This window comes from Oryzias melastigma, linkage group LG5, assembly GCF_002922805.2.
Source record: "Oryzias melastigma strain HK-1 linkage group LG5, ASM292280v2, whole genome shotgun sequence".
NCBI lineage: Eukaryota > Metazoa > Chordata > Actinopteri > Beloniformes > Adrianichthyidae > Oryzias > Oryzias melastigma.
The window spans coordinates 9,226,526-9,247,348 of record NC_050516.1 but is presented as its reverse complement, the minus strand read 5'-3'; the positions used below and the strand labels follow the sequence as shown (position 1 = coordinate 9,247,348).

General features: G+C 38.7%; 2 protein-coding genes across 7 annotated transcripts in view; both read left to right on the top strand.

Annotated features, from left to right (window-relative positions):
* dlgap4b (discs, large (Drosophila) homolog-associated protein 4b) overlaps window positions 1-13,453 on the top strand; it is a 707,978-nt gene extending 694,525 nt beyond the window's left edge. For 5 of the 6 annotated variants that reach the window (XM_024270790.2, XM_024270791.2, XM_024270793.2 and 2 more), the window contains 5 exons: window positions 2,664-2,752; window positions 4,898-5,385; window positions 8,122-8,213; window positions 11,910-12,080; window positions 12,733-13,453. In XM_024270790.2, the coding sequence (XP_024126558.1) occupies window positions 2,664-2,752; window positions 4,898-5,385; window positions 8,122-8,213; window positions 11,910-12,080; window positions 12,733-12,960 (1,068 nt within the window). In that variant the 3' untranslated portion in view covers window positions 12,961-13,453. Of the gene's footprint in view, window positions 1-2,663; window positions 2,753-4,897; window positions 5,386-8,121; window positions 8,214-11,909; window positions 12,118-12,732 lie in introns of all 6 variants that reach the window. The other variant, XM_036211831.1, reaches the window with a different exon arrangement.
* Window positions 13,454-19,440: 5,987 nt separating this feature from the next.
* LOC112145685 (homeobox protein SIX5) overlaps window positions 19,441-20,823 on the top strand; it is an 8,034-nt gene continuing 6,651 nt past the window's right edge. Inside the window, exon 1 of the mRNA XM_024271067.2 lies at window positions 19,441-19,772. Coding sequence (XP_024126835.1) covers window positions 19,754-19,772 — 19 coding nt within the window. The 5' untranslated portion in view covers window positions 19,441-19,753. The remainder of the gene's footprint in view (window positions 19,773-20,823) is intronic.

Sequence of the window (20,823 nt, the reverse complement as noted above, 5' to 3'; positions counted from 1 at the left end):
CTAAGAACGCTGAAGTTGAGTGTTGAAAACGCTGAATTTGATAGCTTAAATCACTAAAACTAATAGCCAGCTAAAATATTAGCTAAATGCCAAATTTGCCTAAAAAAATCTTGAGAAAAAAACCTTATGTCAGCCAAAACATAGCTGAAAAAATAGCTAAACTTCAAAGTAGCCAAAAAAAAAACGGAAAAAAAGCCTAAATTAGCCAAAACAGCTAGCGTGTAAATATTAGCCTAATTCCAAAACAACCTAAAAAAACTTTAAAGTAGCCTAATTTGGCCAAATCAGCAAGCATGTAGCTAAAATATTAGCTAAACTCCAAAATAGTCTAATAAATCTTAGTAAATGCCAAAATAGTCCAAAAAGCTAGCAGAATGCCAATTTTTAAAACTTTTGAATCATTTCTTTTATGAATTATAAACAGACAGAAATAATATTCCAGAATAAATCAACTTAAACCTTAAATAACTTTCAATGTTTTATTCTCCATAAAATATATTTTGTCAAAATTATACAAGTTAAAAATGAGCGCAACATAACATCGGGTCATTAATAACAATAAAATAAAGTGATCTGGAGGGCCGGGTAGAACCGGGAGGGCACCCGGGCCTTGACTTTGACACGTGTCCTAAAGCATCAGTTTTTTAGAGACAGAAAAATATTTATTAAATAAAAATGTGTTTTATCCAATCAATACTTCATAATTTCTAATCTTTCTAATTAGAAATTACTGTAAACTTGGGTTGTAACTATAAATAGATGGATCAATTTCTATTCAGTTTTCTCATCTTCAGTGTTTGTTTTTTTTTTTTATTTACAAAAACAATTTGTGTTAAATAGCTTTTAGGGTGACAGTTTACTTTCATAGTAATACATTATTTCACTTTAAATATTTGATTCTAAATATGTCCATATAGAAAAAGTCTGTTCTTTTGCTTTTTTACTTTTTCCAGTACATTATTTTTAACTGTTCTACAGACTTGTCCATCAATAATTAATCATTGACTATAAATGAGAATTGGACTGAGTGACTCCTCCCCCTGGTGTTCCAAACAGGAAGTTCCTGTTGACTCCAAGAAGCCAAAATCCCATATTCTTCCTTAGAGAAAAAAGCACATTCTATTTGTCAGAATAACTATTCTTGCCCTGAAAGCTTTTCTAATACCTTCTTGATAATCTTATTTTTTCCTTGTGACATATTTTTGCTGTAGTTCTAGTAATTCAAGTTATAAACTGACCAATCCGATGCCTCAAGTAAAGTAGGTGGAGCCTGCTGACCCCACATCCATCGTTCATAATGTTTGACAGATTTCGTGTAGCCCCTCATTCAAGTGGTAGGGGTGTGGCCTTCCAACAAGCTCGCTCCTGATTGGTGAGAGTGGTTGCCATAGAAACACTGACTCAGACAAATTCAGACCAATCAGTGCTTATTGACGACCTCTGGCTCCAACATGGCGAACATTGTGAAAAATTGGTGACAGAATTGACTTTATTTCTTTGGAGCCAGGTGACGTCACTCGGTCCAGTTCTCAGATACAATCATGGCAGTTCACTGTTTCGTAGAATTTTTTTTATTTTTTATGCATGCCTTTTTTTCTCTCAGTTCTGCATCCTGATTGGCTGTTGACCTTGTCAATTACTCCCCTTAGTCCAGGGGTCTGCAACCTGCGGCTCCAGATCCACAAGTGGCTCTTTTACCCCTCCGTTGTGGCTCTTTGGCTTTAAGAAAAGTGCTAATAATTTTAATAAATATTAAATTAGTTAGTTGGGTTTAACACATTCTAATATATGCTGCACTCTGGCATCTAGCTGTTGTCATAGTGAAAGAAAATTTCACGTTTGACTTGGTTTTCTTGAATTTTTAATTCAAGGTCTGCTGCAGCAGGAGGACCTTATTTGACAGGGTGTATTTTATTTTGAAAGGAACTTGTATTTGCCGCTGTCAAAAGACATTAAATTGCTACTTTTAGAAAAAAAAACCACACTTTTTTAAAGTCATTTATTGTAAATATTTGAAAGCTATATTTTCTAAAGGAATAGCTAAATTGCCCCATTAAAAAATAAAGTGTATTTTGTGGCTCTCGCTGGTTCTGGTCTGCCAGAAACTGGACCAAACGGCTCTTTTGGTGTTAAAAGTTGCAGACCCCTGTGCTCGGTCCTTCGTACTGATGCGCTCATCTTTAATCGCGAGCAGATCTTTGTTTTCATTCAAAATTCCAGACTCATTTCTCTATGAACATTTGAACTTTAAGAGTTAATCAAAAGAGAGAATTGTGACATTTTTAATGTCTGTCTGAGAAAAATGTTAGAAGTGAGAGATTTTACAGGCTTAAAAATGTCATTGTACTTTGTGGAATTCACCCATCGCGGCTTATTTATGGAACGTTTCTCCTGCAATTAACATTCATTAAGCTTAAGACAAAAAGAAAGTAAAGTTGTCATTTTGTTTTGCTTCTGGTAAAACATGTTTTCAAACATGATTTCATATCTACAGACTGAACGGTGGAGCTGAGGTTGACAGTCCATCAACACAAATAACCTCTTTTACGTGTTTGGTTTGGTCAATATTTCATGTTTTTATGCTCAATTTAAGGACCAGAGCAGTTTTTTGAGAAGAAGTTCCTCATGCTTTTTTTTTTTAATAATTGTTAATTCTTTTTAAGGTTGACTGCATTCAGGAAGTTCCCCGAGAGGAAACTCCGCCCCCGGCCAAGTTTCAGTCGATTGGAGTACAGGTGGAGGACGGGTGGCAGTAAGTCCTCTTCCTGTCCTTGTAACAACGTGAGGAATTTAAATTCTAGCAATATTCGCTCTTCTGACTGTTCTCTCCCTCCTCTGTGGATGTGAACTCATCCTGTGTGTGTTTTCGTGATGTGGATGTTCTTCTCTGGAAACCAGCTTTTATTCCTTGAAGATCCTCTCCAGAAACGCTGCTAATACATTCAGAAATCTCCACATTTTCTTTCATATTTAAGAAGTCATAATTGCATGAGGAAAAAGTCGTGCTTTTTTTGTGATTTCATGAAAATAAAGATGTACGTTTACAAAAAAACTTACAGATTCATTAATTCTTGAGTGGTGGGATCTCTATCAGATTTATCAGAATCATCTGCAACTTGGCTTAAACACGTAATATTTCATTTGTTGTAAACAAAATTTTGCATTTTATTTTTTAATAAAGCGTGACTTTTTTCTTTTAAAGTAACAATCTTTTTAAGCATAAATTGACTACTTTATTCTCTTAAATTATTGCATTTTTTCATATTTGTACGACTTCTTTCTCAGTATCGTCCGACTTGATTCTTGTAAAATTTTGTCTTTTTTTTTCCTCATAATTTTACGACTTAAATCTGGTAAAATTATTGATTTTATCTCAGAATTTTACAACTTTATTTTTGTATTTTTTTTATATGTTACAACTTTAGTCTTGTAAAATGTTAGCTTCTATCTCATAATTTTACATCTTTATTCTCATGAAGTTTGAACTTTTTCCCTTGATTTCACAAATTTACTCTCATGAAATTTTAAAAGTTCTCAGTATTTTTACTATCTTACTTATTAAAAAATTATTATTGTTTTTTAATAAAATATATAACTTTATTTTTGTTAAAAAAGGGGGTTTTCTTTCCTTATTGTACACTTTTAAATATGATTTTTTTTCCTAGTACTGTATGACTTTATTCTTTTCAAATTTTAGTTTTTTTCCTATAATTTCAGGCTTTCAGACTTGTAAAAATTTGGCTTCATCTCATAATTTTATATATTTACGCTCATAACATTTTCAAAATTGTCTGATTTTTTTTGTTTTTATTATTATTTTAGTCTTAAAAACACGTTTTCATAAATATACAACTTTATTTCGTAAAATTCAGATTTTTCTTTCAGTGTTGTACTTTTTAAATTTTCTGTCACTATTTTTATGACTTTCTCTTGAAGTTTTGACATGTTCTGAAAATCGTACATGTTTATTTTCATAACATTTTTAATTTTTTTCACATATTTTTTTTAGGATTTTTGTTTTTAAAAAATGTTACTTAATATATAAACAACTTCATTTTTGAATTTTTTTTTAATTTTTTCCTCCTATTTTCATGACTTTATTCTCACATATTTGTTTACTGGTCTTTGTTTATGGTAGCCCAAATACTCCATTATACATACTTGCAGTTTTCTTTCTTTATTTATGAGCAAATCATTTTGCAGCATCACTCTGAGTCTGAAGTCTCAGAACAGAACTAGTTCTTTATAATTGAAGAGACGGTTTCGTTTGGGAGAAAAGATTCTTTTTGCTAGTTAGCATTTTAACATCATGAGAGACAGGCGGGCTGACTTTACGGGGGGGGATAATGAAATCTTCTTAAACAACAAATTCAAACTAATTGATCAAATTGATTTATGTCCCGGCTCTAATTTGGTCTCGGTCTTAAAGTGAAAGGACAGCTCTCAGCTCTGTGGATTAAACAGAGTCTTAAACTGAGTTTCTGCCTTTGGTTGAGATCAGCCACTAAGTTTATATTCAGTGCTGGGATAGCAGATGTGAGTCCCCTGATCCTTCTGCTGTGTTTTCTTCTCGTTGAACGGCGGTCGCTGCTTTGAGTGTTTCTCTGGAACCGACTTCTCTGTTTGTCTCCACTTGTGTATGTTCTCTCTCTCCCCATTCTCTTGATCTTCCTCCACTGTTGTTTATGTTCTTGTCTGTGTTCAAATGAAGTGCTGCAGCAACTGTAGATGACACCACGTTCCCTTTAATGGTGTTCTCACACAGACTGGAGCCTGTTTATGTCTGCATTGTCCTGCAGGAGGGACTCCGTCTTGACGCTGAGCAGAGACTCTGCAGGTGAAGCGTCTCCTAAAAAGGCTCTTTAGTTTGATGGAACATCACCTGGTCTCGTTTCAGGCTCAGCCGCTCCAGCAGTATGGCCTCCAAACAAGAAACGGACTCCGACACGCAGGATTTCTCCATCAGCTCCCTCATCAACCACACCAAATCCACCGAGAAGAAGGTCATGGTCAGCAGTGCCAGCCAATCCATGAGCTCCCCCCCCAGAATAGACTCTCTGGACAACGGCGAGCCCTCCGGGGACACCTCTCCCCCGCCGCCCCCCAGGCAGATCCTCAACCGCTCCACCACGCGGAGCAGCTCCTCCTCCTTCTCCGAGAGCCTGGATCCGGCGCTGGACCCCTCGTCTCTGCCACCGCCGGACCCCTGGCTGGACAGCGGGAACGACGGGCACAGCGGCCTTCCGCAGAGCGGAGGGGGGGGCACGCTGTGCAGGAGAGACGGCCACTGGTTCCTGAAGCTGCTGCAGGCGGAAACGGGGCGCATGGAAGGGTGGTGCCAGCAGATGGAGCAGGAAACCAAAGACAACCAGCTGTCAGAGGAGGGTGAGAGCCGCTTTGACAATAATGTTGGATGTCGGGGTTCGAGATACAGTCGAGATTTACGTTTTTAAAAAAAAAACCTGCAACACGCGAAATCTGCAACGATTTTTTATGTTTCGCAATTATTCTGGATTTTTTAAGGATGTCAAACTCCTCACTACACACTTTCTACACTTTCTACTTTCTACACGACAGACATTTTCATAGTTTTTCTCTTGTTTAAAGGGTAACCAAACCCTAAATCAACTTGTTTTGGATGTTAACCTGTATAAATGGGGATTTAAAAGTGCTGTCTGTTGGTCATTGCTAATTTTTTGACAAATTGGCTCAGTGGGCTAGGTGAAGGGCTGGCAACTCAGGAGCCCTGGGTTCAATTCCCAGGGTTGTCCACTGATCCCCACCCAGATTGGGTCCTTAGGCAAGACCCTTGACGCTGCTGCCTAACTGGGTCCCTGTGCCCCTCAAGTACAGGGTTGTGTCAGGAAGGGCATCCGGGGTAAAAACTCTGCCAATCACTGATGAGAAACAGTGGGTGCTGTTACGCTGTGGCGACCCTGAAAGGGATAAGCTGAAAGTGAACTACTACATTATAGTCTAAAATTGTCTGTGTGCTGCCCCCTACAGGCTGAATCGAGGTATTATATTTGAATTTCGTGATTTGTCAAGCCATTTAAGTCCCATGTCATTTCAGAAGTCTGACGTCACGATCTACAGCTGCAGTAATGATTTCAGTCCTGTTCCCCAGCCCCACCCCATGACTGGATTTTCATATTCGGTTGTGGGTGGAGTCAGCCTCCAACTGCTTGTTTGGTTACCGCTTAAATCAGGGGTGTCAAACTCAATCGCACAAGGAGCCACAATCCAAAACAGACCTTTGGTCACGGGTCAAACAGGATAAACATTTATTGAACACATTAAAGCAAAATTTTTAAAACTTTAAAAACATAGCTTTTTAACGTAATCATGAGCTAGATATAAAGCATTACCCGTGATAATGTGAATGCTGTAAGCTGAATTTGGCTGCTGAAGATGCTGAAATTAATAGCTAAAAATTCTGAAGCTAATAGCTGAAAACGCTGAAGTTAATCACTGAAAAAAATCCAAGTCCATAGCTGAAAACGGTGAAATTGATAGGTGAAAACGCTGAAGCTGATAGCCAGCTAAATGCCAAATTAGCATAAAAAAAAAAAAAACTTTTTAGGTTAGCCTAAACAGAAGTGACCATGAAGTGAACATGAAGCTGAAAAAAAGCTAAACTTCAAGACAGCCTAAAAACTGAAAAAAGCCTAAATTAGCCAAAACAGCTAGCATGTAGCTGGAATATTAGCTAAACTCCAAAATAGCCTAAAAATCTTACTAAATGCCAAAATAGTCCATAAAGCTACAAGAAAATGCGTGTCTGGTGTGAACTGGAGGTGAAGTGAATTTGGCGCGTGCTTCCGCATGCAGTGTGAACCCGGCGTAAATCAAGAGTCTTTCCAAAGTCGCACCACAGCATTTTTACAGAATCTGGTGCACACAAAAGGTGCACCAGATTCTTAGACGGACAGCCGATTTTTGAAAAAGGTTCAGGCTTTTAAGTGCGCCTTATAGAACGGAAAATACGGTGCGTGATTCGACCTGGACTTCCTTATTACACATTACGCTTACCACACCCACCACAGTGGTACGTTCCATTTTCATGACGTGCTTTGAGGTTGTCGTACACACCTTTGAAGGAGCTGAAAGACACACCTGCGCTCATCTTAAGATGCGTGGCCTGTTCTTCTCTACAACCTGAGCCTGGACAACCAAAAACCCCTCAGCGTCTGAACAAGTTTTTGAGTTCCTACACAAACAGGAGTTGTTAACCCTCATAGTTCAGTCGTCCAGACGGGAACGAAGGAAATACTTCTGGAATATTAAGGCTTGGCACTGAAATAAATTTTGAAGTTTTATGTCGAATTGTTTAAATGGAATTAATATAACCTGTTTTATATATTTTAGCTAAATGTTTTAAAGATTCAGTTTGATTGTTCCGATAAAAAAAGCCCAGATTTTTGACTTCCTGTTAGCTTCTAAATGTCCTACGACCCTCCCTGCAGGTTCAAAATCAACCGTAAGATTGTTGGTTTTCTGAGCCGCGTTTGAGCTCCAGAGCCGAGTGACTCCGTCTTCATCAGACTGCCAGAGAAACGCAGCGGGGAGGGATGAGGCGGTAAAACCTGGGGCTACCGCTCACAAGCACACTCATAATCTCCAGAATTACACAAATCAGTCTGGAACTGATTAAACCTCCAGATTAGTGGCTCGACGTCAGGCTGAGACATGCGGCGGTTAGCCCTCGTGCACATTCGTGCAGGTCATGCTCACATTCTGGCTGCAGAGAATCGACCCGTGTGAGCAAATTTCTGATCCCCCACAGTTTGTCATCGGTGAAGAATTTTAGTTGGTCATTTTAGCAGATGTTGGAAAGTGACAAACGGGCAGCTGCAGGATCCATATAAGCTTAGATTTCTGTAAAGAGGATCACATTGTTCAGTGCACCGTAATCGCCTTCATGCCATCCTTTGGAGCGTATTGAGCAATAAACCACGAGGCCAGCAGCGGTTTGTCTGCTGACCTGCTGTCCCAGCGGTAATCAGCTTTTTTCCCCAACACAAACTAGCTTTACTAATCCAAAGTCTCCATCCTAAAACACTGCAGAATCAGGTGAGCTGAACTGAATCCTTCCTTTTTCTGATTTCTCCGTCTCTGCAGTGCTGGGGAAAGTTCGCAGCGCAGTCGGAAGTGCTCAGCTCCTGATATCTCAGAAGTTCCAGCAGTTCCGGGGATTGTGTGAACAGAACTTGGTGCGTATGCCGTCACTCTGCCACACCGGCGTTACGCCCGGGCTGTCCCACACATGACAGCAGAATAATCTGAGAAGATTCGCAGCACTTTAGAGCATCGACAGAATCCGCGGTGAAGACCGCAAAATACAAGGAGCTTAAAATAAGCCTTTAAGCCTTTCCTCTCAGGTGACATGTTTGAGGGAAAATGTGATTATCCTGTTTGTAGACAATTGCTGGCACATGTTTATTAAGTGATAAATGTGGCTGGAATGTGATTGGAAGATGGGAGCAGTGATCACTCAGCAGAAACCTGTTCTAGTCAGTCCAGCTGTATCAGGACGCCAAACTCCAGCTGGCGTCCATGTTGGAGGTGTTCATTCTAATATTTAAAAATTAAGGGCTTTAAACTTTAGCAGCTCAGTCAGTGAAAACAGCATAATCTATCAGAGAGCCTGTTCCTTGTTGGGTCTGATGTCATGCTGCTACACAGCGCCCTCCAGTGTTCAGAGGGAGACAACACTTTCTTATCACAGCCAGTAAATGAAGCAAGAAACACATTTATGGAGGACCAAAGGTGACAAACTGAAATAAATGAATACAAGATTAATTGGATAAATATTTCTTTTATTATTTGATTAAAATTAGGGCTGTCAAATTATCGCGTTAATTGTGAATAATTAATTACAGACGTTTTAGTGCATTATTTTTTTTTGTTGTGTGAATCTCATTTTTGCATCGGATGGTTATTTCCGTGTTACGCACACCTGGAGGAGCATTTTATCCCCCTCATATCATGGTCATTTAAGATAAATATCAACTATAAGAACTTCAGTCCTTTTATATTTTGAAATTTAAATAGTTTTTTACAAAAGCGGACTGTTAAAGTGTGTCAACTTGTCATGACAACAGCTTCAGCTTAAGGAGCGCAATTCGCACAAACCGCGCTCTGCTCTAGCGCAATAAAAGCTAGGTAGTCTCACGATGAATGTTCAAAGCTTTTGACAGATATCTTGTAGCCCAACTTCCAACAAGCTCACTCCTGATTGGTGGGAGTGGTTGCCATAGAGATGCCAACTTGGACCAGTCTGGTTCCAACATGGCTGTGTCCGTATCACAAAAGAATGGTGTAAACATTTTCTTTTTTAATTAAAAAAAATATATAATATTAATTATTAAAATAAATAAATACATAAAATAAAATAAAAATAAACAATATTAGTATTTTTTTATTAATATTTCAAAAACTCCTTTTACTATGGGTGACCTCACACTTACCTGCTCCAGTTCTCATGTACAGTCAATGGCAGCAATAGACAACCATGAAATAGTTAAATAGTTCAATAATTCAATGTAGTTCTTACATTAAATCAATTGGTATTTTTATTAAAGAATGAGATTTATTTATTTAATTCAAATTTTAATGATTTCATGACACAAACAATTTTGTAATTATTCATTTCAATTTGCCTACTTTGGTCCTCTATACATATTTATGTTTATTTTAATTTTTCCTGAGTTAGACAGTTCAGTGGTTTTCACTGAAAGTGACAGAATCAGAGCTGTTTTCCACTCATTTCTTTTTTTTATTGTCCTTTCAAAGCTAACAACCCAGCAGTTTCCTCATCTGCTGAGGCTGAACAAACACTGAATGTAAAGAAGAAAGTGGACCGGTCCGTGCAGTCCCATCCAACAATAACAGACATGACCCATCCAGTGTCCTATTTTCACATCCTGGACACATCTAGGACAACATATTTTTAGTTTAGCCCACTTTAAACTTTCTGTGTACAGGAATGAAGATGTATTCATAAATGCATGCTCTCGATTCTGACCAGAACATTCACATACAGAACAGCAGGTCAGACACCATCACCTGGGGTTGTTGTAAACAGACTCAGACTAAAGCAGGAGGCTGAAAAAGCCTGAAACAGGAGCTCAGATGAGCCTGCAGTGGATGATCACTTCTGACAGGTTGATGCGTGGAGGGAAAAGGTCAGCATTTTCAGAGTGCTGCAGTTCTCAAGCGTGCTGTGAGAGATGGTCGCGTGTGCCGTGGAACATTTTTTTAAGTTATTGTTTGTCCAAACTGGCCCAGGTTTCACACTGAGTGGAAAGATGTATTTAATATTTCTGAGTTGCAATTTAAAAAAAAAAAAAGGAAATATTTTCTCTTGTACTGTCTTGGGATATATTGTGATATGTGTTGTGCCATGTGTATCGGGATTAGCGGTCTGCCAAAATATCGATATTACGATATATCGCAATATTCAGTCCTGCGATGGATTCTCACCAAGTATCAATCTTTTATTTTTGCTTAAAGAAGCTGTAAAATATTATATTTGTCATCCTTTGGTGAGATGTTCCTTCAAAGGCAGATAGGGAGCGTGCGTTTCAAGACTGACTAACTGAAGTAGTCAATTTTGCTTATTATATAAATTTTTGTAACCGTTCAAATATTATTTGTCGCACAAAATAAGACACAAGTTATGTATTATGATTGTATTCAAGCTAAAAAATAAATAGGGATATATTTTCCCCAAAAATACGTGCTCTTCTATATATTGTGAGTTATTGGAGATGATTTTTACCAATTATCGCAGTATTGCGATATCTTGGACATGTGAGCCATGTATCGCGTTTCGCAGGTATCGTGAGGCACCAGCCCTCATTATAATACACATCGGCAGACTCCTGTCAATGTACACCCCTCGTCTTAACTAGGGGTGCAACAATTAGTCAACTAATCGACTATTAAAATAGTCGAGTAATTTTACAGTCGATTAGTTGTTAATTTATTTTGTGTAGAGTCAGATTGTAGTAAAGTTAAATAAAGTTGTGAGCATTCAGCACCAAAACACACTTTTTTTCATTATTTGCGTCAGTGAGACCAAAACTTTGTCTTTAGGGAAAAATAGTTCCTTGTTTCAGATGCCGGCCTCATTAGAAAGAGAGAGAATATTTTTTCCATCAAACTCATTTTGACAGGTGACCTTTGACCCTATACAACCCTTATATAAATACAATGGTGAACAAAAGTGTTGGTACCCCTCAGTTAAAGAAGGACAAACCCACAATTCTCACTGAAATCACTCAAAACTTACAAAAGTAACAATAAATTAAAAAAAAATTGAAAATTAAACAATCAAAATCAGCCATCAATTTTGAATTGTTGATTAACATAATTATTAAAAAAAACAAACTAATGAAACAGGCCTGGACAAAAATGATGATACCTCAATGAAAGATTGATATATAAGATTATATATATATATAAGTGATATAAAATTGTTACATGGTCTTGAGGAGCCGAGCACCTGTCAAAGCAAGTTTGATGGACGGTGTAGGGTCAAAGGTCACCTGTCAAAATGAGTTTGATGGGAAGTATATTCCCCATCTCTCTCTCATTTGATTTAATCTTGTTTTAATACCATAAACTAATGAAGGACAGAGGCTGCATGATTCATGAAAAGTTTTGATTGTCTTTATTTTTCGTTAGTTTAAAGCTAATGATGGTTAAGATGTGTGTTTTAAGTCCACTTTGTGCATGACCTGATTAGTCGACTAATCGGAAAAAATAATCGGTGATTAGTCGACTAATAAAATAATGGTTTGTGGCAGCTCTTTTCTCTACATGAACTTCCTGGACTGGTGTGGTTACGCTCATCCGCCGCTTCTTTTGTTTTAATCCCTCTTCCTCTTTTGTCGTCTGGTCAGAATGTGAATGCCAACCCACGGCCCACGGCGCAGGACCTGGCTGGTTTTTGGGACCTACTGCAGCTCTCCATCGAAGACATCAGCCTCAAGTTTGATGAGCTCTACCATCTCAAGTCCAATGACTGGCAGCCCGCGCCATCCGCTGCTGCCCGGTCGCCCCCCGAGCGGAAGGTACTTCCCACCCATGCAGCCCAGTGCCCTGGCTGGGGTAGGAAAGCCGCCGAAACCGGCCTCTCTCCTCCCACCACCACCACCATTTCTCCCACTCTTCCTTTAACCCTGCCCCCGCGTGGGATGCACTCTAACAGGGCCTCCCTGCCCAACGCAGAGGGGCTCGAGCGGTCCCTCTAGGCATGCATGGGGAAGTAATCCTCTCAAAGAGGGCTGCTGTGTTTGGAGGAGGAAAGCCCTGCTTTGAGCATGCATGGGTCATTTTTTTCGGTGGAGGTTTGTTTGCCTGTTGTAATGGAGCATGGCTTTTGTGACGCCAGGAGAGCTCTTTGTTTTTCTAACCATCGGTGTCAAAGTCGGCGTGTTTGTGGAGGCGCTGCTGCTGCTTCGTGTGGTCTAAATGTGTTGTCCTGTGATCCCAACGTTGTGGTTTCAGTGTCTCAGTCATCAATTCATGTTTCCATCCCACGTCTTTTTGAGTTTTCCTCTTTCGTCCGTGCTGTCCGTGTTTATCCTTTGAAGCTCGGAGGGGAACGTCTCGTCTGGCTGATCGCATCTGAGCAGGAAGGGAAAAACGGCGCCTTTGATTTCATATTCTCACTATCCCGCCTGTCTTTTTTTTCCTCTCCCTTGCCCCACTCTGTCACCCCAGGAGGAGAAGACGGCACCCCTGGCATTAAAAAAGCCTGGTAAGGGACGCCCGACGCTCGGCCGCGAGAAGAGCGCGGACTCTTCGTCTTCGTCTGTGGAAAAGCAGAAACAAGAAGCTCGCAAGCGCCTGCTGGCTGCCAAGAAGGCCGCCTCTTTCCGCCAGAACTCAGCCACGGAGAGCGCTGACAGCATCGAAATTTACGTCCCCGAGGCTCAGACTCGCCTTTGAGAGGAACGCTGAGGGACACACGGGAGTCTGGAGGAGGAGGACGACTTCAGTTCTGGAGCTGCATGGAGTCCAACTGAGGAGAAACGTCCACCATTCAAAGGCTGGTCCTGGTTGAACTAGAGAACCACACATTTGAAAGACTGAAGACCTCAGCTGATGAACGTTTTCTCTTCTTACTATTCTTGATATAAATTTAATCAATAATAGGTCAAATAATCTATATGAAGACTGTTTTAAAAGTTGGCTATAAGATTTATTAAGTGGTCAGAAGCAATGCTTCTGCCTCTCACTGTCTTGCTCTCTTCCCAGATCACTGGCCATCTCTTAGCTTTGCACAGCACCACCTTGTGGCCATCACACACACTGCACACAATCTACTGTTTGTCTTCCTTAAACTTTTATTTGATTTTTATGTTTTCATAGTTTGTCAAAAAGGCTTTTAATTCAAACTATTATAGATCATGCTGGCAAAATAAATTGAAGTTTAAGATTTTTTGAGACTTTGTTTTTGGTGCCCAAATATGTTGTGTTTTTATCACTGCTGAAATTAATTTGTCTAAAAGCACATCCTAATGTTAGCTAGTTTTTTATGTATGTGTGTGTGGGGGGGTGCAACTACAGTCCCATTTTATTCAGTAAAAGTATTTTTAGAAAGATTAACGAACTTTTATTTTGACACCAAAATACATTTCTGTAACAGGAAGAGCAATTATTCTGGTAAAGGTTTTATTTATATCGATATTTTTCCCCTAAAGATAGATAGATAAAGTATATAAGTGAGAGGTATATCATTCATTGTGCTAATTTTTCTTTTTTTGCTGATCACCACGGAAGCCAAAGATGAGTTCACTGTTTAAAGTCAGGTGAAATGACAGCAGCAGCTGTGACAAATGGATGCAGTGGACATTAAGCTACACTAACATGAATTACAACTCAAGACTTTTTATGCACACAAACTAGGAAGTACCAGATGAGTATGGGGTCAAATCAGGATCAGCTAAAAGCAGGAGTGTCAAACTCAATCGCACAGGGGGCCAAAACACAAAACACACCTTAGGTCGCGGGCCGAACAGGATAAACATTTGTTGAGCTCTCTAAAACATTTTTTTTTTACTTTGAAACTTTAATTTTTTTTAGCATAGTTATGAACTAGATATATAGCATTACCTGTGATAATGCTAGTGTGAATGCTGTAAGCTGAATTTATCCGCTGAAGATGCTGAAATTGATAGTTGAAAATGCTGAAGCTGATAGCCAGCTAAAATATTAGCTAAATGCCAAATTAGCCTAAAAACTTGAAAAATTTAGGTTAACCAAAACAGCTGAAATTTAGCAAAACTCCAAAAAAAGCCTAAAAAAACTTAAAAAGAAAAGCCTAAATTAGCCAAAGCAGCTAGCATGTAGCTAAAAATTTAGCTAAATCCGAAATAGCCTAAAGAAATCTTAGTAAATGCCAAAATAGTCTACAAAGCTAGCAGAATGCCAATTTTTAAAACTTTAAAACTGTAACTTTTTAACATAATTCTAAATAATTTAAAGGCAGGAATATAATTCCAAAATAAATCAACTTAAATCTTAAATAACTTTCAATATTTTACTCTCTATAAATATATATTTTGTCAAAGTTATACAAGTTAGAAATAAGCGCAAGATAACATCGGGTCATTATTAACAGTATAATGATCTGGAGGGTTGGATAGAATTACCCAGGGGGCCAAATCCGGCCCCTGGGCCTTGACTTTGACATATGTGGCTTAAAGTGAATGAAAAGTTGAAAGTACAACTAAACATTATCTTTTTAATTGGCAACATTTTTTGTTTTTTTTATTCAAGTTCCAAATTTTTTTTTTTTTTTTCTCAAATTTTCAATACTTCTTTCAAGTTTTCAATATTATTTTTTCAAATGTTCAATTTTATTTAATAATTCCTTCTGGTTTTCAAAATGAATTTTTGAGTTTAAAACTGCTTTCAAATTTACAAATTTACAATGCTGGTTTCTCACGTTTTCAATGTTGTTTTTCATTCACTTTAAGCTGATCCTGATTTAACCCCATACACCATAGAAATGTCCAGATAACCTGTTGCTTTTTCATTCATTGCATCGATTGACGGGTGTGTTTTAGAACTTTTCCCTCCTCCGTGTCGTTTCTTCCAGATTTCAGTTCAGAGAAAGGAAATGTTTTTTGCTAAAAGGTGTTTGTCTTCCAGTTTAGTGAAGAAACAAAAGAACTCTCCTCTCCCAATTAGAAATGTTAAACAGGTGATCTTCTGTCCTTCAGGAGCCCAATAAGCAGCATCCTTCTGTTAGTGAGCTTTCCTTTGTTTGTTGGTGGCGTTTGCCTGCAGGAGAGGACTCTCAGCAAGAAAAATGCCTCCGAGGTGTCAATAGGCAGCTGCCTGATTGTTGTCAATGACCCCCCTCTTTATTTGACTCCATCGTTCGCACCCAAAGGCCTTTTGTGTGGCCTGATTTGATTTCTAACGGCCGCTACTAAAATGCTCCATCCCGGATGGTGCTTAAAAAATGTCAAAAAGAGGCTAATTTGGTTAAAATCTCCACAAATAATTTCATTTTTCCAATCAAACCCAACATACATCCACAAAAGAGTGCAGAGAAAAGGCTGCTATGTGAGCCGAGCATCTTCAGGTGAAAGTTTCCAATCTGCTGTCGGCTGGACGTGTGAATTGACTCGTCTGCGGCTTCACCGAAAGACAAAAGAAAGCTCCTCTCATTCATTGGAGCAATGCTTTCCTCCAATATCCACATGCATAGTGCTGTTTCTGAGGAATCCACGCAGCTGCACGCTGGGGGGTGGCCCGTCCCTGCAAAGCCACTGATTCCAGGATGATAACGCCCCCCATGCATATGGTTTGACGGCTTTCACCTTTTGAAGTGGCTCTCCTGAAGAATGCTGGAGGTGAAGTCTTTTGTTCTCTTGATATGCTAGAGATCACCATTTCTTTCTGCAAAACTATGCATCCTTTCTTTCTACATTCGATTTGACCCGTAGAAACGGAACAGACTGTTTGGTTCAAAGAAGGAGGTGTTCAATTTCAGAAAATCTGCTTGCTAAAAAAACTACTTGCTTTATAGCATTGGAGCATCAAACTGTTGACAAATTTATGATGTAGCAAAAGTGTTTAACGAGATAAATGTTTGAAGCAAGCACATATTTTAAAGAATAGACTCGTTTGATGAAATGACTACTGTATAGTGTGTGAGTGCTACACGCAGCGTTCAGACTGTGAGTGAATGAGATAAAGATTCCTGTACTTCTCGTATTATTTAAAGTGGGTGCAATAACTGAGTGAAAGGTTTCTGCAGCTCTGCCCCTTTTTGCTTCATATCCTCTGTAAATAGGAACCATATTTTACAAAGCTGTGGATCTATTTATACAAGTTTGTTCACGTGTATAATGCAGAAAAATGATCTTCAATAAAATGCACATGATACTTCTCAGGACGGTTGGAACTTTTTTGGGGGGTTTACTGACACATGGACTCTTATTTTGAAATATACAACTCACTGTTTAACAAATTATAATTTGGAGAACTGGTTGATTTCAAAATGTTTTAAATCGTTTTCATAGTAAAGAATAAAACAAGTACTAAAAGACATCCAGAGGTTTTCCTGTGTGAGAAGATCAAATATGTTTATGAGAACAAATGCTAAACTTTACTGTCTACGTATATGGAATAACAACAGAGAACACATTAAAAATTGTTAATCCATAAAAAAAATTAAAGCAAATACAACGGGTGATTATAATAAATACACAAGGGAGTCACCAAGATGTGTTTTTTTTGTTTTTGCCATATTTTTTTTTTTTTTACAAAGTGCTTATTTCTTTTAATCATCTAAAAATACTGAAAGTACAATTTTAGACGGAATTAGGAAAAAAAGCCTTTTTTGAACTATGATAAAATGTCATTCTTTGTTAAAGTACTTTCTTATATTATGGTTTTTAGAATAAATAAATCCAGATTACTGAGATTATTGGTAGGAGAGTGTCTACTAATGTAATTGAGTTTGAAGTCCCACTCTGATCACCTTTTTGGATCTATTTTTAAACTTTCCAAGTGTTTTTTTTTTTTTTTTTACTTATGATTACACTGTTTTTGGCCAAAGCAAAAAAAATCTGTTGTATTCTAGGACATAGTGTCTGCAGAGTGGCAGGAGTTCATTAGGAATTCTCTGAGTTGTTCTGTTGGCATGGAGTAAGCCCTCCCTCATTTCCCCTCATCTCTTTGTTTACACTTTCTCCTGCCAGTCAATGTTAGAAGTAATGAATACAAAGTAACAAATGTAATTACTTTTGTCAGTAACAGAGTAGCGTAACAAATTACGGTTCAAGTTTCAGTTATTAAATCACAATTACTAGGCTACAGAAACTAATCACATTTTGGTGCAGTGAAACTATTGGTCTCTTGGTGAAATGGAATAAAATGGATACTAAAAATGAAACAAATCCGAGTTACTGACATGTGCGTGTTAATGCAGAGTTGGAGATTTGTTGAAAACAAAGGCAAAAACGTTTCAGTTAAGTATCCTGAACATGAGCTGTTTTCTACTGCCGTAGTGTCAATGAGCAACTCGTCTACACTATGTAGGCCACTATGCAGTGAACATTTTCTCATGTTAATGTGGTGAAATTAATGAGGTAGTGCTAAAAAAAACTCACTGCCCTTGTGTAGCCTCTATGCTTTTATTTCGTGGATTGTGTGTGCTAGTAATTGTATGTGAATGGAAAAAAGTAAAGTAGCGAGTAGTGAATTACTTTTTAAACCGAAGAAGAAGAAAGTAGTTTAATTACAATTGTATCCAGTAACTAAAGTAAAGTAATCAATTACTCTTTAAAAGTAATTTACCCAACACTGCTGCTAGCTTACAGCCCTTCACAACCAATGAGGTGAATCGCTAGAGATGGCACGCAGGCTTTTTACTATTATCTAAGATACGTAAAGAGCGACAGCATATTGGCATGGTATAAAAAACAATGACCTCACTAACGTTAGCCTGAGGTTATGAACAATGAGATAAATTCTTGTTTTTCCACCTCTGTTTGTGCAGTTGTAGCACAGCAGTAAACAGGCATCTGTACCATTCCAATATGGCGTCCAACTTTGCGTACGCAAGCTAGCATGTCAGGCATATGTCTCATTGTTCACAACCCCAAGCTAACATTAGCGCTGTTAGGCCAAATCTGCATACCTTTAGTTTCTCCCTACCCCTCCAAACGGAGAGTGATGGAAAAACAGGGGCTATGTCCGAACACCCACCCTGATCCCTAACTACTAAAAATCGGTTTAGTGCGACACTAGTGCCCTGGATTTTAAAAGCAATTCAAACACCACTACTTTTCTTTCTTTTTGCTGGACGCTGGACATAACTAATTTCATCGGATCAATACAAACATTTCACAACTTGATGAAAAAGTGGATAGTTTATGTAAAAAAAATTACATTTAAACACGCTTTTTTTTTCCGCAAAAATTGTTTGACCGAATTGCATTCTGGTCTATATTTGGTAATGTGGTGAGCATTGATGCACTCTACTGTTTCAGGGAAACTTCTAGTGCCCTGAATTTTGGAATTCGGAACGCACTACAAAATGGTGAACGCACTATATGGTGAGTAATGAAGGAATTCAGACGTTACTAACCCTTGATGACATCATCAATAGTCACCCGTCGTCTGCGTTAGCATGTAGCTGCCAGCGCTCATAAAATACATAACATCATTGGTGTTATAACTTTAAAAAGTTGTGCAAAAACTTAAATTTAAATATAAACGTCTGTGCGCCATAGTCCCCGCTTTCCTCTTTAAAAAAAACAAGTTTGGACACCAGCTTCAAATGGAGGGGCAGGGGAAGAATTTGGATTGGGACTCACAGGAATGGAGCAATATCAGCGCAATAGTACAGTTTTGAGCCAGAGACAGCTCAGACGAGGTAAAAAAAAAAACGTTCGCAAGTGTGTGCACCAGAGCGGAGCTAGACAGGGAGCCCACTGTATTCTTTTTACGTCACAAATACAATATTTTTCAAACAGCATTTTTTTCTGCTCCTGATTCAACACAATTTAAATGAAGAAATACTCAGAAATACAACTTTATTTTTAATTGTCCTTATATATGATCTCCTCCGTGATAAAAAGGCTCCAAGAATATGTTATAAATGTATTTAAACGAAATGTTTTTTGCAAGCTGCAATTTATGTTCCACATATGTTTTTTTCCCCGTATCACACGGAATTTTAAATAAAATAAAACAATTCCCGATCCCGCAGCAGTCTTCTGGGGGATTAGACGTGGCAAACATGGGCTTTTTTGGACTAAAAATAGTGTTTCGGTGACAGTCTGCGCTATATTTTGAATGAAAGGGTTTCACCGTCAATCACTGTCTGACCGTTGTCTGGAGGAGCGTCGTGATTGGCTAGCCGCGACGCTGGAGGCTCCATCCTCCAATCCGATTGGCTAAAAGCGCTCCAGGGGGCGGGAGCATTTCAGCTGCGACTGTCAAGATTGGCAAAGTGCTGGCGCTGCTGCTGCTGCAGGTAAAACAAACGAGCGACAGGAAAAAACAAAACAAAACCTTCTCCTGGGCAGAAAGCCCGCAGAGGTATGGAAACGCGGGAGCCGCTTCGAGACAAACCAGACGCACAAACGGACTTTTAATCGGGCGGGGAAGCGCAACACCTTCGACAGCGTGGAAGAAAGTGTCAACCATCGTCGCGTCCACGCTTTGTGCTGCAAACAACTTGGACAGCTGCGTGTTTTCAAGCCATCAACAAAGAATGAAAGCGTTGAAACGAGGTGAGCCCCGCGCGGGTGGCGGGTTCCGTCCCGCGTGCGTTTATCTGCGCGGACCGCGTCCACTCCGGGAGTTTTTTCGCGTGTTTTGGTTGCGTTCGCGGTCTGGCTCGGAGCTAACCAGCTAGTTATCCGTGGAGGCAGCAGGCAGGAGGCATGGTGTCCATCTGGCGGAGCGACATGCGGGAGGCTGCGCGCTCCTGTCTGCCTCCTTTGTGCGCTCCAGATGGCTGCTGTGCCAAATGTCTCCTCGGCTAACATCTGAACGGCTCCGGTTCTGCAACTTTAGTCGACAGTTGTATTTGTTTGGATGATTTCTGGCTACTTTTCTTTTCTCATTTTTTCTCACTAACGGTCCAATTCAAATCTGAAAGAAAGCGGGGAGATGAAAAGTTCCAAACTCTGGAAGGTTTCACGCCACATTTACCCACTTCTGTCCGAGCTGGTAAACAAGAAGTTGGCCTGTTTGACAGTCTGTGTGATTCCACGTTTACCTGATGATGGTGGTTTCTGTTTTTTAATAAATATCCCCAGAAATGAAGCAAAACTAGAAAAAACGTGGTATTTTTATGATGTAAACAAAAGAAAATCTGCAATAAGTTGCAGTGATTGAGTTTTTGGCAAAACATTTGCAAAAGAAATTACCTAAAATGATTTTAATAATAAAAAAACTTAAATAAAAACAGATTTAAGTTTGATCTTAACACATCTGCTAAAAATACCAAAAATGCTTTTGGGTATAAAAAAAGACTTTTTTTTTCAACTAAACTTTAATTTTGTAAGTTTGATCCCAAAACATCTGTAAAAAAAAAAGCCTAAATGCTTTTTTTTTGTATATTTGGTCCTAACACATCCGCAAAAAATACCCAAAATGCTTTTGGTTACAAAAAGACTTTTATTGTTTTAAAACAAAACTTTTATTTTGTAAATGTGATCCCAACACATCTGCAACAAAAAACCTAAAATGCTTTTAGTAAAGAAAAAAAAGAAGAGTTTTAAGTTTGATCCCAACTTATCTGCAAAATAAAGTTTAAAAGGCTTTCAGAAAAAATGA